At 46.0% G+C, this 14,780-nt stretch overlaps 1 protein-coding gene across 4 annotated transcripts; it reads right to left on the bottom strand.

Annotated features, from left to right (window-relative positions):
* Positions 1 to 93: 93 nt before the first annotated feature.
* On the bottom strand, positions 94 to 14,259 carry LOC104049129 (cytochrome P450 2W1). Of its 4 annotated transcripts, none has more exons than XM_064461628.1 (9): positions 14,191 to 14,259; positions 9,364 to 9,526; positions 7,936 to 8,085; positions 7,668 to 7,825; positions 5,074 to 5,244; positions 3,904 to 4,045; positions 3,396 to 3,580; positions 2,670 to 2,811; positions 94 to 2,168 (listed from the first exon to the last, which is right to left on the bottom strand). In XM_064461628.1, exons 1-9 carry the CDS (start codon positions 14,242 to 14,244, stop codon positions 1,981 to 1,983), a joined length of 1,353 nt encoding a protein of 450 aa, XP_064317698.1. In that variant the 5' UTR covers positions 14,245 to 14,259; the 3' UTR covers positions 94 to 1,980. The 4 variants fall into 4 exon arrangements, with proteins under 4 accessions (XP_064317698.1, XP_009508049.2, XP_064317700.1 ...); XM_009509754.2 differs by lacking the exon at positions 14,191 to 14,259 and adding an exon at positions 11,944 to 13,737; XM_064461630.1 differs by lacking the exon at positions 14,191 to 14,259 and adding an exon at positions 8,943 to 9,052 and having other exon boundaries at positions 9,364 to 9,450.
* Between the last annotated feature and the right edge of the window lie 521 nt (positions 14,260 to 14,780).

Raw genomic sequence — 14,780 nt, 5'->3', positions numbered from 1 at the left:
TTTTTGATTCCTTTGAAAAGTGCATCCTACTTGTGCCTGTGTTAGCAGATGGAAGTGATCACTCCCCAGCACACTGAATTAGACAGCTGAATATATCTCCGCAAAAGAAAGTGCCTGCCTCCCATTTATTTGTTCAGCCAAACGGTGGCAGAACATTGATTATGACTCAGCTACAGATTAATCTCACAGAAATCATTGGCTCTCAGGGGTGGAAATACCATTTCCCGTACTCCTCAGTGGCCCTGAGGGTCTTCCCTCTAGCTGCAAAACATGTTTGTGCCTTGCAACAGAGTGACCTGAATTGAAAGCAAACATCTTGGGGCAGGACAGGTGGCTTGATTTTTAAGGTAAGATCTGAACAAATCCAACTCACGCTGTGTCTGTGGCTCATGCCACATGCAGCTGGCTGGGCGGCACGTCCCGTAGCCCAGCCTGCCATCCCTAGCGCTGCGTGATGCTGGGACCAGGTGCTCCTGCTCTCAGAGGGGCAATGATCAGGTAAAGGACTGCAGCATCTGTAAAGATTTGTAAAAGGAGCGCTGCCTTGTATCTGCAGCCCTTCTGCGCACTGACCAGAGCAATACCATCGTGCAGAACAGAATTTCTATTTTCTTCTTGCCACGAGATGGCACCACGATCCCTCTGAGTCACAGACAGCCCGGCCCTGCAGTCCTTACTGGGGTAAAAAGCCCTACCAACCACAAATTAGGGCTGGATAAGGAGGGCAGAGCTAAGCCTTGAGGCTTTATGCACCCCTAGTCCAACTGCCTTCACCTGTGAGCAAGGCTGGGAGCAAAGACATAGGCACTGTTTATTTACCATTAACCTGGAATATCAGGTAGTATGCAGGGAACAGGAGGAGTCTTCTCCCCATCGTACAGCAGACTAGGATCCCTCCCTGAGTTAACCAGCTCAAACACTTTGTGGGACAATGGCTCAACCCACCTCCCATTGCAGTGCTATCAGCTCCTTCACCCAGCGTTTCAGACCAAGGAAGACGCCAGCTGCTGTAAAGGAGTCCTGTTGCCTTCACTGGTGAGGGGATGTGATGAGGCTCCACCTCTAGTCATCTCAGAGGAGGAGGAGAAGATATGGGGATATTGGGAAAAGATAGGGTCCTGACAAATCTCACAGAAACCTGGGAGAAGGAAAGGGGAGATGGACAGGTTTTCTGTCACTTTGCCCAGATCTGCCCAGCCTCGGTGCTGCTTAAGGAAAGAGCTTTTTAGAAACATCTTTGCAACGTTTGCATGCTTGCTTGTTCATGGAGCTCTGAAAAGTTGTGCTTATGTATCTGAGCTACCCTTGGGAAAATGTAGCGGGGTGAGTGTCTTCGCTTGGCTGGGGGGAGCTGTTAAGCCCCACATCAGTGCAGGCATAGCAGAGCTGTACACAGAAAGAGCCAAAGACTCCCAAGGAACTGTGCTGAGATCCTGCAGAGCAAGGGGTACCTAAAAAGTCCAGGGTTCAGCATTTGGGATTCAAAACCAGAAGTCTGCAAAATGTTGGAGGAACATCCATCAGACACAGAAAAAGCAGGTATCTGGGAATAATTTATCCTGTGTGCAGTAGGGAATGGGAAAAGAGCAGGGATTAGATGATGATCAACATTTGCATCTAATATTGCTCTCCAAGTGAAGAAATGATCCTCTCTTGTGAATCACCTTCTCCCAGAAGCTCAAAACTAGAATAACTTTCTTATGTTGTGTATTTGAAGTGTAAAGTAGTACTTGTCCTGACATTTCCAGTCATGTATCTGGCTGGGATTTTCTAGGTAACCTTACCCACCAGTCTTCCTCTGCTTCTTAGAAAAAATATTTGTTCAACAGATATTTTAAGCATATAGCCAGCACTGGCAAGGTTTGGAGTAAGACAACTCTACTTGTATCTACTGGACAGGGATCTGGTTTCCCCTTTGTGCATCTGCTAGGCTCCACACAAGACAATTATGTGGATTTTTCTCAGTTCAGAGCCCTGGGCTTATTGGCGTAGCACAGCGCAGGCACACTGTGGATGGGGTCTCATGGTGAATCCAGCCTCTGCAGTCGTGTCCAGCTCAGATTCTGTGACCCCAGGTGGAGGCTTAAAAGTAAATTTCTGGATCAAGCCTGTGAAGAAGATGAAGAGCTCCATCATGGCAAGACTTTCTCCAATGCAGTTTCTCCGCCCTGCAATGCCAAAAGCATGGCTGTTGGTGGAGTGTTTGGGTAAGTGGTGGCTCAACCTGACACCTCTTCCCTACTACTTGTTAGTGTGAGGGACAGTATAGGCCTCAGAAATGCAAAATAGTGTGGCATGATATTCAGTAGCCATCACCGTTAGTCTCCTACAGGCATTTGAACAGGGCTGTTTCACCCTGAGCCTGCAAGGAATTGATCTGGGACACCCTAGAAACTGGCCTTCGCAAGGCAGAGGGAAGGCTGAACTCTTGCTTGAAGGCCTTAAATCTTCTGTAGGTCCCAGTGGTGTCTATAAACACCAGGACCCAGTGTGCCTCCCAGTGTAGGCCAAGGGGCTGTTTGCAAGTCATCAAAACCCTGGGCAGCTATTTCTAAACCATCCCCACCACTGACATTCCCAACAGATGCTTTGATCCTGCCCCTTGGCTACGACCTTCTGAGGGGCAGTGGGAACTCAGTGCCCTTTGCAGGATCAGACACTTTCATTACCTGTGGAGAAGGGCAGGAATGCTTTCTTCTTTATGAAGTTCCCATCTGCATCAAGGAAATGGCTAGGGTTGAACTCATCTGGCGTCTCCCATTGCGTTTTATCCAGCAGCACGGAGGTGAGCAGAGGAATCACTGTTGTTCCCTGCAGCACAACCACGCTCTGCTTTAGCATGTGTAGCAAGCTTCTGGCTTTGCCCATTCAGCCACATAACCATTCCTCCCCTTGGGCTCTGTCTGCAAGCAAACTTCTACCTCTGAAGAAGGAATTTCTAGGCTTGTACATGACCATATGACCCTCAGTTAGTGGGGATGCCCAGTTCACTGGAATTACTAACAAGTGATTAAACAATTGTTGTTGTTTATTCCTGAATTATGAAGCAGAAGAAGGATGTGGACCAGGCTTCTTTCCTGCCCAGCTACTCTACTTGTCTCAAGCAAGGCAATGACCAGAGGGTGAGCTGCTCTACAGGGCATGAATGGCAATGGAGAGTGAAGAGAATAAAGAACAGACTCCAGATTATTAAGACTGAGTTATGGGAAATGGGAAGTTGTGTCCATAGCCCTGAAGTCACACTGCCATCAGACACAGAGAAGATGGGGGATTAGGGAACTGGCTCTTCCTCACCAAAAGCCCTGTGCTTCAAGCTCCCCCACTCCTTGTGACATTTCGCCCTGTGGGTCACTGGTGTGCTGCACACTCCTCTTCGTCTGGAGAGCAGCAAGTACCTTAGGGATGAAGTAGCCTTTAAAGTGGGTGTCAACAGCGGTGCACCGTGGAACATGTGGCAGGAGGGTGACAAATCGCTGCACCTCGTGGATCACCGCGTTGGTAAATGGCATGTTTTTCCGGTCCTCAAAGGTAGGCAAGGAACGAGGGCCAAGAACTCGCTCAATCTCTGTGTGCACCTTTTCTGCAGGGCAAAGAAAAACCATGAAGTGAGTCTCCCTCAGTGGTAAAGCACATCCAAATCCAGCTCGTGCTGACTGTTGGTTGGACTACCCCAGGGCAGGAGGTTGCCTAGCCCCTGGGAGCTGAGAGAGAACAACCCCTCAGATCCTTTTGTCCTGAATGGTAGCATACAATGCTTGGACAGAAGTGGAGAGGTCCCAGATGCTTAGATTTTGGATGCATGAGAGGCTACAAAAGCTTCTACAGGTGAGCCACACTTACGAAGTCACTGCAGAGTACTTCAGTACCCTTCATAAGAAAAGCAAAACCATGAAGGTGTCTTACTTTGAATCTCAGGGTACTTCATCAGCAGCAGGATGGCCCATTGCAATGTCGTGGATGTGGTCTCAGTGCCAGCCATGAGCAGGTCAAGTGCAGAGGCCAAAACATTTGCATCGTGAAAAAGCGTATTGCTTTTATTTTGCTCCTTCAGGGAAATAAAAAGGAAAAAAACCCGCTACTGTTAGCATGAAAAGTGAGAACTAGGATGGGCAATGTAGTCTTCAGCGACATTACAGTATGATGTGTGTGAACTACAGGTGCCAAGGTGCACTGCCTTGACATACCATTACAGAAATCCTTCAGTTTTCAGCAAAAATATTTTCACACTTGAGATTTTGCCCCCAGAAAATGAACTAACTGGACAAATTCACTGATTTTCCAACATCACATGACATTTATCTGCTCTGGGCAGCGGTTACTTAATTGACTCAGGACTTGCATCCCCTGCTTGCGCATCCTAAGAAGGTGATAATTGTTGAGAGGTGCAGGACAGTGCCTTCCCAAGCTGGGGAGATGGGGTTTGTCCAGGAGTGTGCCAGGCACTCTAGGAGTCGCAGGAAAACCGAGGACACCATTGGCACATCAACTCTGCTGGCCCTGCTTCATGCTGTTCCTGTGTGCAACACCGGAGGCACTTGCACAAAGCGTCGAGCCCAAGTACCCATCCTGCCCACCACCCATCTCAAGTACGTGGATGCAAACGCTTGGAGAAAAAGGACAAATAAAGACTAATCCTTCCTTGCTGTACTTCCACACTATCATTCCTGTTGGTAAATCCACTACATGGGAGCAGGTGATGTGGTTGCACAACAGGAACTTCTGCATCTCTGCAACCAGGAATCTGTTGCCTCTTCCCGTGCCCGTAGGTAGGGATGCGTCTGTCCGGATGTGTTGGAAAAATGACATTACCCTTCCCTCTCTCTCTCTCCAGCAAGGAAGGGACTGTAGCTGGCACCTGCGGACAAGTTTTAGACATCCATGCTATATGGTCTAGTTAATTATTTTTTTGCTTTTCCTTCAGTAAGCAGTATTTAACATATTAAAATAGGAGGATGTTTACCAAAAATTTAAATATTTTCATATAGACCGTAGTACAGCATGTTCATTAGACAAGTAACACGGAGCATCTCTGTATAAGATCCCACACTAGGCATCGTCATATTGTTGAAATACCTCTTGTTTGAATACCAGTGCATCAATGTAGCTCGTCAGGTTGTTTTCATTAATACTTTCTTTGCTTTCCTTGATGCACTTCCTTAAGATCACACACACCTCTTCTACTTTTTTCAGTATCAGCTTGTGAGGTTTGAGGAGGAATCCAAGGAATGGATAGAAATTAAATAACTAAAAAGAAAATAAAGGGGGGAAAAAAACACAGAAAAAATTAAATTCACTGATTACCTTGTAAAACTCCGGTATCATAATGGAGAAATCATTTATGTGAGGAACCAAATGACACGTGATTGGACTCTCCCTTTTTTGGCAACTAAAAAATTTTAATGTACAAAAATACTTCCTCTTATTAAAAGTTCTTTACAGAAACGAATGGAGCCTATCAGAGTAGTCTAGACGGAGCCTATAAACACAAATTAAAAAAAATACAATTAAGGGAAAGTGATAGTAAACTCACAAAACAATGAAATTACATTTTTAAAGAGGTAATAAAGCAAAAAGACAAAGCATTACACATTACGCAAAGAAAACTCCAAATGTTTAGCAAGCCAAAATACTTATGTTTTAAAGTTGTTAGATCATCATTTTTAACTTTCGCATGAATTATAAATCAATTACACTCAGTTCTCAGCATCGTTAAATTTCACAGCACAATAAACAGTTGCATTTTATGTGCAGGGGGGTTACTTACACCATTTCTCAATGTTATAAATAAACTGGCTGCAGAGTAAGATTCACAAATCTCTTGCTCTTGCTAACTGGTTATCATTTTTGCTGTTTCCTGCAAAAACTAAACCTGCCACAGAGATTAAAAGAAAAGGGATATTGTACTACTGTAAATTGTAACTATTGTAAATTGTAACTATTGTAAATAGGTCTCATTCAGGTAATAAATTCATCAACATCCCTTTTTTTGACAGCTTTTTGGATGGCTGTTCTAGTATTACCTTAAGTAACGAATACTCTAGTCCTTGTGGTGGCGAATTAAATTTAACAAGGGCCCTTGGCTCAGATGAGGGCCTCTTAGTTGGGATACTCTTTTTATACCAATGCAGCTCCTTTGAGCAGGTGATGATTTCATGCTACAATGGGAATTGTGTGTCATGTCTGCAGCTCTGTACTTCGTACTAGTACCTCTAACTTCACTAGTTCCTTAAGCTGTAGCAAGGGACCAAAGCCTAGTAACCTCCAAATACACGTGCAATTATTCCTAAGACAAGAGGTTACTTTTGGGATGTTCGCACAGCATCCAGCAGAAAATAACTGGAACGAGCCTGGGTATTTTCCTTTGTACATGCACAAATAATGTCATTATTTTAATAATTTTATCACCAGGGTGTTTTTAAAGAAAATAACTTGGGCCATACCCTCCAAGAGGCACCTGATTCCCTCCTGTCTCTTCTACCATGAAGTTGGTGAAGGGTTTAGAGGAGAAACCCTAAGAGGAGCAGCTGAAGTCCCTTGGTTTGTTCAGCCTGGAGAAGAGGCGGCTGAGGGCAGCCCTCATCGTGGTCTGCAGCTTCCTCACAAGGGGAGGAGGAGGGGCAGGCGCTGATCCCTTCTCTCTGGTGACCAACAACAGGACCCGAGGCAACGGCAGGGAGATGTGCTGGGGAGGGTTAGGCTGGGCATTAGGGAAAGGCTCTTCCCCCAGAGGGTGGTGGAGCCCTGGAACAGGATCCCCAGGGAGGCATCACGGCACCAGCCTGGCGATATTCAAGAAGCACTTGGAAAAGGCCCTCAGAGACATGGTGTGAATATTGGTGGTGGTGTGTGCAGGGACAGGAGTTGGACTCGATGATCCTCATGGGTCCCTTCCAGCTCAGGCCATTCTGTGATTCTATGACCTGACACTTCTTTGGACCAAAAATACTAGGGAGTAGGAGATGCTGGCATGTTGTGTTTTATTGTGGATACTGCTGGAAAATACTGACAAAAAAGCAAAAAAAAAAAAACCCATCAAAAAACAGGTAAGCAGAGTCCCTTTGAACTCTCTGTCAAAAGTGCTACAAACATTTTGGAGACATACTCCAGGAACATTTTCCTGCAGTTACTGTGAAATGCCGAAGACGGCCGCCCAGATCCCAGTCCTACATCAGGGTCTGTTTCCTCATGGGAGACTACAATTTGCCATAAACCATAAAGTTTGCAAAATAATGTGACTATAAATAATAACATAAAGGGCAGAGTCTACAGTGCTTCTGTGGATTTCCACTAATGCTCCTGGACACAGCCTGCCCCAAGTCCCACCACATTGGAAGCCTCACTTATTGCACCTTCTGGCTGTAGAAGAATCAGGCACATCCCTTCTGCTGGCCAGGTCACATCAGCATCGCAACCCAGTGCCACCACGTTATGTTGGACCTCCTTCGCAGGAGGATTTCATAAAGGAAGAAAAACCCAAAGCAAAGAATCTCGTCCCTGCCCGTGGCAGGGGTTTGGACTAGATGAACTTTAAAGGTCCCTTCCAACCCAAACCATTCTATGATTCTTACGTTTCAGTACCCTAAAGATTCTCAAAAAACATGCAGTAATAGTCAGCTTGACCTACCAGCTCCAATGAGATACTGGAGCATCTCAGGAGGGTAACTTACATGCAAGAATGGAGAGCCCAGAAGGTGCATAACTTCATCTATGAGTCTTAACAGAGTGAGAAACGTTGGGTCTTCATAATCAAACCTTCTCCCAAAAAGAATAGCAAAGGTGATGTTGGTGGGGGCCATGTTCAAAAATCGTAATTGGAAAGGTCCACCTAGAAGTGAACAAAATCATAACTGTATTGGTCATTTCTGGAGCAACCCAGAGGTCTTCACAGTGGCTTTGTAAAGTAGCATGAAACACTCGATGCCATCTCCAGCTCACCGTTGAAGGATTTGATCAACTCAGTGAGAAAGTGAAGCTCCTCAAGCATTCTTTCTTCTCCAAGACTCTTCCCCATGCCAAGATCCCGCATGGTGGCTATGGTGAACCGCCGCGTTGTCTTCCAGAGCTCTTGAGAAGAAAAGAACACACCTACGGAGGGATTGCGTGCTGTGTTTGCCAAGGCGGTACAGGATTTTCTCAGAAACACCAAAAGCACAGCTGGGAGCTCAGGTATTTTGCAACCTGGTTGAGCCTGGATGGGAGAGGACTGGATGGCTCTGTGAGTGCTGGCTTGGGAAAGCACCACCCCAGGTAGGTTCAGGAGGGCAGGAGGAAATACTTTAAACAGTTGGGTGCTGCTCACACCAAAGCTCTGGTTTGGCTTATTTATAGCTTTGTCTCTTTGCAGCCATACAGAGTAAAAAGCTCTATGCATGGTATTTGTCTCAGGCTGACTTGTTTTTCCTTAGAAAAATTACCCAGCTGTTTCAGAGAGCAAGGCTAGGAGCAGATGACACCACTCTATCCCTGTCATGAACAGAACAAACGATTTCACTAAACAACTTATGTTTTAGAGGATGAACTGTATACTGTGCTGGGGGACAAGGAGGGGTGGCAGGGAGGCACCTTTGCCTACAGCTGGGGAATAACCCCTAGCTGGCTAACCCATCTGCCAAAAAAAGTGCTCAGCTAAGAGGGCACGGAGGTGTTTGGGTGCAATTCAGAAGTCCTCCCTTCCCAGGAGGGCTTCCAGGGCTGACCATAGTCTACATCTTCATATGGTGGTTGGGAAAGTAGTGTAGTGTACCCTTCCTCACACTGGGCCTCACTCTTAAAAACAAGATGAAAAAAAAACCCCCACACTGTATGCATTATATACATATTAGGTCATCAAATCTTTCCCTTTCAGCCCTGGATTATTCCCTTCATTGTTTTTCAATGTCTAGTCTTGGGCAATGTATTACTTTTTAACATGCAATTCAAAAATGTGCCAAAAATCTGTTTACAGAAGTAATTGTTTGAGGTACAAACAGCCCGTGCTATTGCACTCTTGCCAGTTCTTGCAGTCTTTATCATGAGTCATGTGTGATCCACGCTTTGTCTGAACTCCCAGTAACTGTAGAAAAGAGATTGCATAAGGACCTCAGCCTTCACGCTGTGAAAAATAATTTCCTTCCCTCTGCACTGCACAAAAGAAACCCCTTGAAATCTGACCCAAGTGCCACTAAAAGCAAAAAACTGATAAGGCAAATAAGATCCCCAGAAGTATTTTTCTTAAGAAAACACACAACTGCCCCCAAGCCCCACAAAATGTATCCTTCGATGATAAGGACACAGCTCAAGACTCTTAAATACTGTTGGAATTGAAACAACAGATTTGAGAAACAGCACAGCAAGCACATCCCTATCTTTTCAACCTGGCAGTACCGTTTCCGTGTTGGATGTGGTAGAATATTGGTATAGCTGGTCTGTCCACAAACTCATCTGCCGTGTTCAGAAGGGCATCCTTTACTGCCTCGTAGCCAGTCAGCACCACCACCTTCTGAAACCCTAAATGGACAGTGAACACGGGGCCGTATTTCTCTGAAATCTAGGAGAGAAAAATCAGAGTGCAGAGGTCATCAGTGGGAGTGGTATGTCCTGCTGGGGTGGCTGAATAGTTGCCTTCCCTCCTCCTTCTGTGGCCAGAGGGGCTGGAGGGATGCCAGAGATAAAGCCCTGAGATGCTTAAATGAAAGCAGGATCAAAACAAACAAACACTGGTCTGTTTAACCCAACAACTTCCATAAAACCGCTTTTTTTCTGAGCTGGCTGGGCTCAGTTTGGTGCAGTGGGTGTCCCTGCTCAAGCAGGGGAGTTGGACAAAATGATCTCTAGAGGTCCCTTCCGACCTCTACCAATCTGTGATTCTGTGATTCTGTGAAAAGAGGCAGAAGGTAACACATTTTGGGCACCAACAGCAGCATAAAAGCATCACCAAGATCTGTCAGATATCTATGGAGCAACTGCTGACCAGGCAGGCTGTAACGCTACCATCCACCACAAGAATATGAAAGAGCAGGTGTCCTTATTTATAATAAAAAGTTAAAGAAAAGCTTTGTTGCAGTTAATGCAAAGAGGTATATAATATGATTCACCAAGGATAGACATATGAAGTCATAAGAAACCATTGCTCTTTCGACTTGCCTTAGAAAATTACCACAATACCACACTCCACTTTTTATTTTTGCTGCACCATATTTTTCAAGCGAACGCACAGCAGGACTTTATAATGAGATCTGAGATAGTGTGTAGCAGGAGCTCTCTGGAGGCTTACAGACATGGTCCTGCCAGGCCTTACAAGGAATTAAGACTTGACTGAGAGCAATGGAGTGAGAACTGCATAAAGCTATCGCGAGATCAAGCCTGGTGTCCCATAAAAGGAGACCAGTTCTGGCAACGTAAACCAGAGGAGGCTCCAAAGATTAGCGACCCCTCCTGCTGTTCCAAAGCAAACAGGTAGCCCAGGCAGAGTCTAATCAGTGCTTCAGCAATATAGCCAGGCTTGTTGAATTTACACAAAAAAATAGTTCACAGGACGCTTATTTCTATCATTTGTTCAAAATAACATTTTTGTTGTTGCATCATCTACTGTGCAACTTTCACATGGAGACCCTTTAGGGAGTCTCCCTTCAGGAAGGATTTTCTACTCCAGGTCATTTGTTCGCTAATACCTTAAAAGTCTTCTGGCAAGTCAGCTTTCAGATCATTAGTGCAGTTCCACAAGCCCAATATAAAATCTCACCCCAGCTGTAGCTGCAGCCCAGAGGACCCTGTTGCTGTCCTCTGCCCTTTGCAGTCAGGGCAGAGCAGACTGCAAAGGGCAGAGGACAGTGAGAGGGTCCCCCAGCCTGCAACCACAGACCCCTTTCCTGGCTGATTTCAGCAGTAGACCCTTCTTCCAGTTGGCTTCTTGACGCTACAGTTCAATGGGGGAAAGAGGGCATCGGGGTGGCCAGTGTGCCCAACACCTTCCCTAGAGCCTGTGCTTTACTAAGATGCTATCACCTTGCTCCCGGGTCCTCAGGTCACCTCCTTCCCAGTTTGTGCTTTCCTTATTCTTCCCAGCACGTCCATGCACCACGCCAAAAACTGCTTCTCCCCTACCCTCCTCTGCAGAAGGATTCCTTGTCTTGCCAGAAACAGGAACCACAGTCCAAATCATTTCCCACCTCCCAGGCTCTGGGTGTTGAGCCCGCTGTGAGCTGGCTGGTGTAAGACGAAGATGCATCTCCAGGACACCTTGGAGGCCCCTTGCATGGCACGGTGATGGGAACGAGATGGGGAAAGCCAGCTCCTCTTCCCTACGGAACGCTAAGCTGGTTAGAGGGCAGCTGGCAACCTGATGCTTGGTGTAAGGTGCAGGATATTCACACCCCACGTCCTGACCTGCTGAGCCACATTTTGGCTTTGAGAGACCAAATACATTGAAATTTTCCCCTTTTTTTTCTGGAAGACAGGTACAAGGCAACTGTGACTCCTACAGAAAACCTTGTCTTGCGTAAGTCCTAGTCATTCACTGTTTCAGATTATTTCTCTTACATCTCTTCTTTGGGCTGTGCTATATTAATTTCCATTCTCATGAAAAACTGGCAACACAAATAAGAAATACAAGCTATTTTGGCATCAGTCTTTTAATTTGGCTATGTGGACACTCAAATATTTTAAAGTATTTCACAACACAAGGAAGATGCCAAAATTTAGGTCCATCGGTCTGCTCTGATGCAGATACGCATAATTTTCAACATGTGAGTAGTTCTCATGTAAGCACTGCTCATCTTTAACATCACCCTCCGCAGTGTTGGGATTTAACAGTTTCCTTGGTCACTCCGAAAACTTTAAAACATCACAGATTTTTTAAAAAGCATTTGGCACCAAAATTCATCTCAGAACTGCCACCAGAGGAGAATTTTAAATAGGTGCATGCTGACGTTCAACACCCCAGAAACAAAGGACACTTGTTCTTACCTTCATTAGCGACTTGTCTTGCCTTCTGATGTCCAGCAAATGCAGGTTGCCAATGATTGGAAGAGGAAACGGACCAGGAGGCATATTTAAAGCTGATTGCTTAAAAAGTTTTAAAACATAGAGCGCAGCTGATAAAAGCAACGCGCACACCCCACAGATGAAAAGAGGTGTGAAGGCAGCCATATTTTGATGGAGCTTGCCTCTCTGGAAAGCCACTGAGACACCTTTATTAGAATGCTCACATTATCGCATTATATTTATTCAGAGTAAATGATGTCAGGGTTTTTGCTGCACTTTGCACAATCTTCCCCTCCACCCCCAGCTCTCCACAAAAACTGGAATTTATGTCTGCAAAAGGCAAAGTCCAAACACAACTCACAAAGGTACAGGCTTGCCGGCTTCCCGTCGAGCGCGGCGGGGCAGGTTTGCTTCTCTTCCACAGCTGAGCTCAGATCCTTCTGCCCGCAATAATTTCCCAGCACCTGGGAATCCCATATCTGCTTTATTATTCTGCATCAATCATGAAATTTCTCTTTAGATTTCCTCTTCATCCCTCTCTTCCATCCTCTTCATCTAACCTCTGAACACAGGCAGCTCTTTACCCTCTGCCTTCAGCTCTCTATCTTAAAAATGCCAATCCCACAATAATCCTTCAGGACAGACGAGCATTGCTCATCCCACAGTACAGTGAAGGAGAAGCAGGTCCTGCAGGCAAAGGACTTGCTCCAGGCCATGTGTGAAGCTGGGTGGACAGCATCTTCCCTCCTTTCCCACCTTCTTGTGTCCTTACAGTGAAGCATTTTCTCCCAGCGAAGGGAAACAAAACTGGACAATCTTCACATGAAAAAAAATCCGGACGCACTTGTTGCCTCTGCAGATTGGGAGCTCTGTTGCTTATCTCTGCACTCTTCCTATTTATTGACACTTTGAATCTGGGCTGTCCTAAAGTTCTATACGGTGTGCAGACCTAAAGCCGCTACTCCTTACGCCAGGTAGCCCCATAGCCTGGTTTGGTGATTTGCTAGCCCCGTGTAAAACACCTAACAAGGCACTTTTACAGTTCTTACTCTTCCTTACTGCGGGCTACATTATAGAAAGTTCAATAAAATGCAGTTGCTGACCTCCTCTTGGCTTTTTCCCCATCAGAGGGTGGTGAAAAACTAATTCACCACTGCAAACTCCGAAGTTGTAATTCAGTCTCATGCCTCCCTCTTTCATGAGCGAGTGTTTCAGCGAGGAACATTTCTTCCTGCTCCCCATCCAGTGCTAACCGGTACCACTTTCCACTCTATACACAACAAAAGGAACATAAAAAACATGTCTTGGAGAACTGGATTATTGAAACAATATGAATGTGGAAGTCTTTCTAAAAGATCTGTTCCTACTGGTTTCTGGCAGCGCCTAACAGAGTGAGACCTGTCAGAGACATCAGTGGAAACAGACATCACTTTTGTAAGATTACCCCAATCTCACAAATGATGCAATGGTCCCATAGGTAGGAAAACAGCATTTGATAACTTTTTTTTGAGCCGTTTTAGATCACAAGGATTTTGTCTGCTCCATACTGTGATATGAGATGGCATCAGCCTTGAGGATGCTTTGGGACTGCTCCAAGGTGCAGCAAGGTTCACACTTACACTGGACACAGCACGCATTCAAACTTGGACTCTCGCATCCACCTCAGGCAGGCCACAGACGGGCTGGAAAGGACATGATCTCAGCTTATATCCAGTCCTCTCTCAAACCGTCCACTGCCCAGGAACCGTCCATCCATCCCGAACCCACTTGCATTACAAACAACAGCATTTGTGGTAAAAGCAGGAGACCCGGAGTCTGGATATATGCGTTTGCATCCTTGCTTGGACAATGACTGGTCTATGTGGCTTTGAGGAGTGCAGCGCAGGGCTGTGCCCCAGGACAGCCCCGGAGCCTGTCTCAGGGCCGGGCTGTGAATGCAGCTGTTGTGCCTAGAGCCCTGCTTCCCTGGGGCTTACCAGCTCCTACCCTTTCGCTATAGTCATTTCTGGGAGCTCTGTTTGGGCTCCCTGCAGAGAGGAGGTAAGCGGGACACGGTGTAGGAACGGCATCGTCTCACACCATGTGAATTAGCAAAAGCAAGAGGCAGAGAGATGTCACTCTGGCACTAAAAATGTCTTTGATTCCTGAAGAGAAGGGAGAAAGGAAGCAATCAGCCCACCTCCCCACACAAACCCAGCCTGCCCAGCAGGAGGAGAGGTTATTCATTACCTGCAGGGTGAAGCAACCCGTGAAAGAGGCAAAGCTGGGCAAAGATAACAGCATCTTAGATGGCCTGCAAAAACATTTTCACCTAAGAGATTTAAGTTAAAAATTAAAATGAAAATTAATCTTTATCTAGGAGTAAATGATCTCTCTGAAAAAAATCAAACCTCCCCAGTCAGGGCAGGGTCATGGCACAAATCACAGGAGAAATTATGGAAAGGAAAACAGAGAAAGAAAAGCCCTTACACAGAGGGCATGGGTCTGAACCACCCACGGATTTGTAGTTGGGAAAGGAAGTAATTCCTTGGGCTGTGTATAATTATTTGGAAGTCAAGCCCTTCCAAATCAGCAACTCTTGGGCAGAGAGGACTAGAAAGCAGAAACTGCCCTTGGAGCACCTAGAAAGCACCTGCCCTTGGAGCCAGCAATGGGCAGGTGTGGTTAAAATTCAGACTGTGATAATCACCATTTCTGGATGTATCCTACTGTAACTTGGCATAGCAAGGGGCCTCGGAACAGCACGCCGCTCGAGCCCTGCTCCTGCGTGAATCAGGAGGAGAGAGAGCCTTCAAAATCTTGCCCTGTGGTATTCAGGA

The sequence above is a fragment of the Phalacrocorax carbo genome, chromosome 10 (assembly GCF_963921805.1).
Source record: "Phalacrocorax carbo chromosome 10, bPhaCar2.1, whole genome shotgun sequence".
NCBI lineage: Eukaryota > Metazoa > Chordata > Aves > Suliformes > Phalacrocoracidae > Phalacrocorax > Phalacrocorax carbo.
Note: the sequence above shows the minus strand (reverse complement) of the source record. Positions and strands in the feature narration are given on the sequence as shown.

Bases quoted from the DNA above. Each gene is read 5' to 3' on its own strand.
- LOC104049129 (XM_009509754.2), bottom strand. From the start codon at position 12,126: ATGGCTGCCTTCACACCTCTTTTCATCTGTGGGGTGTGCGCGTTGCTT. The intron at 9,527-11,943 runs GTAAGAACAAGT...TTTCTCTCCTAG, and splicing joins AAGACAAGTCGCTAATGAAG to ATTTCAGAGAAATACGGCCC. The intron at 5,245-7,667 runs GTAAGTTACCCT...TTTTCTTTTTAG, and splicing joins TGGGCTCTCCATTCTTGCAT to TTATTTAATTTCTATCCATT.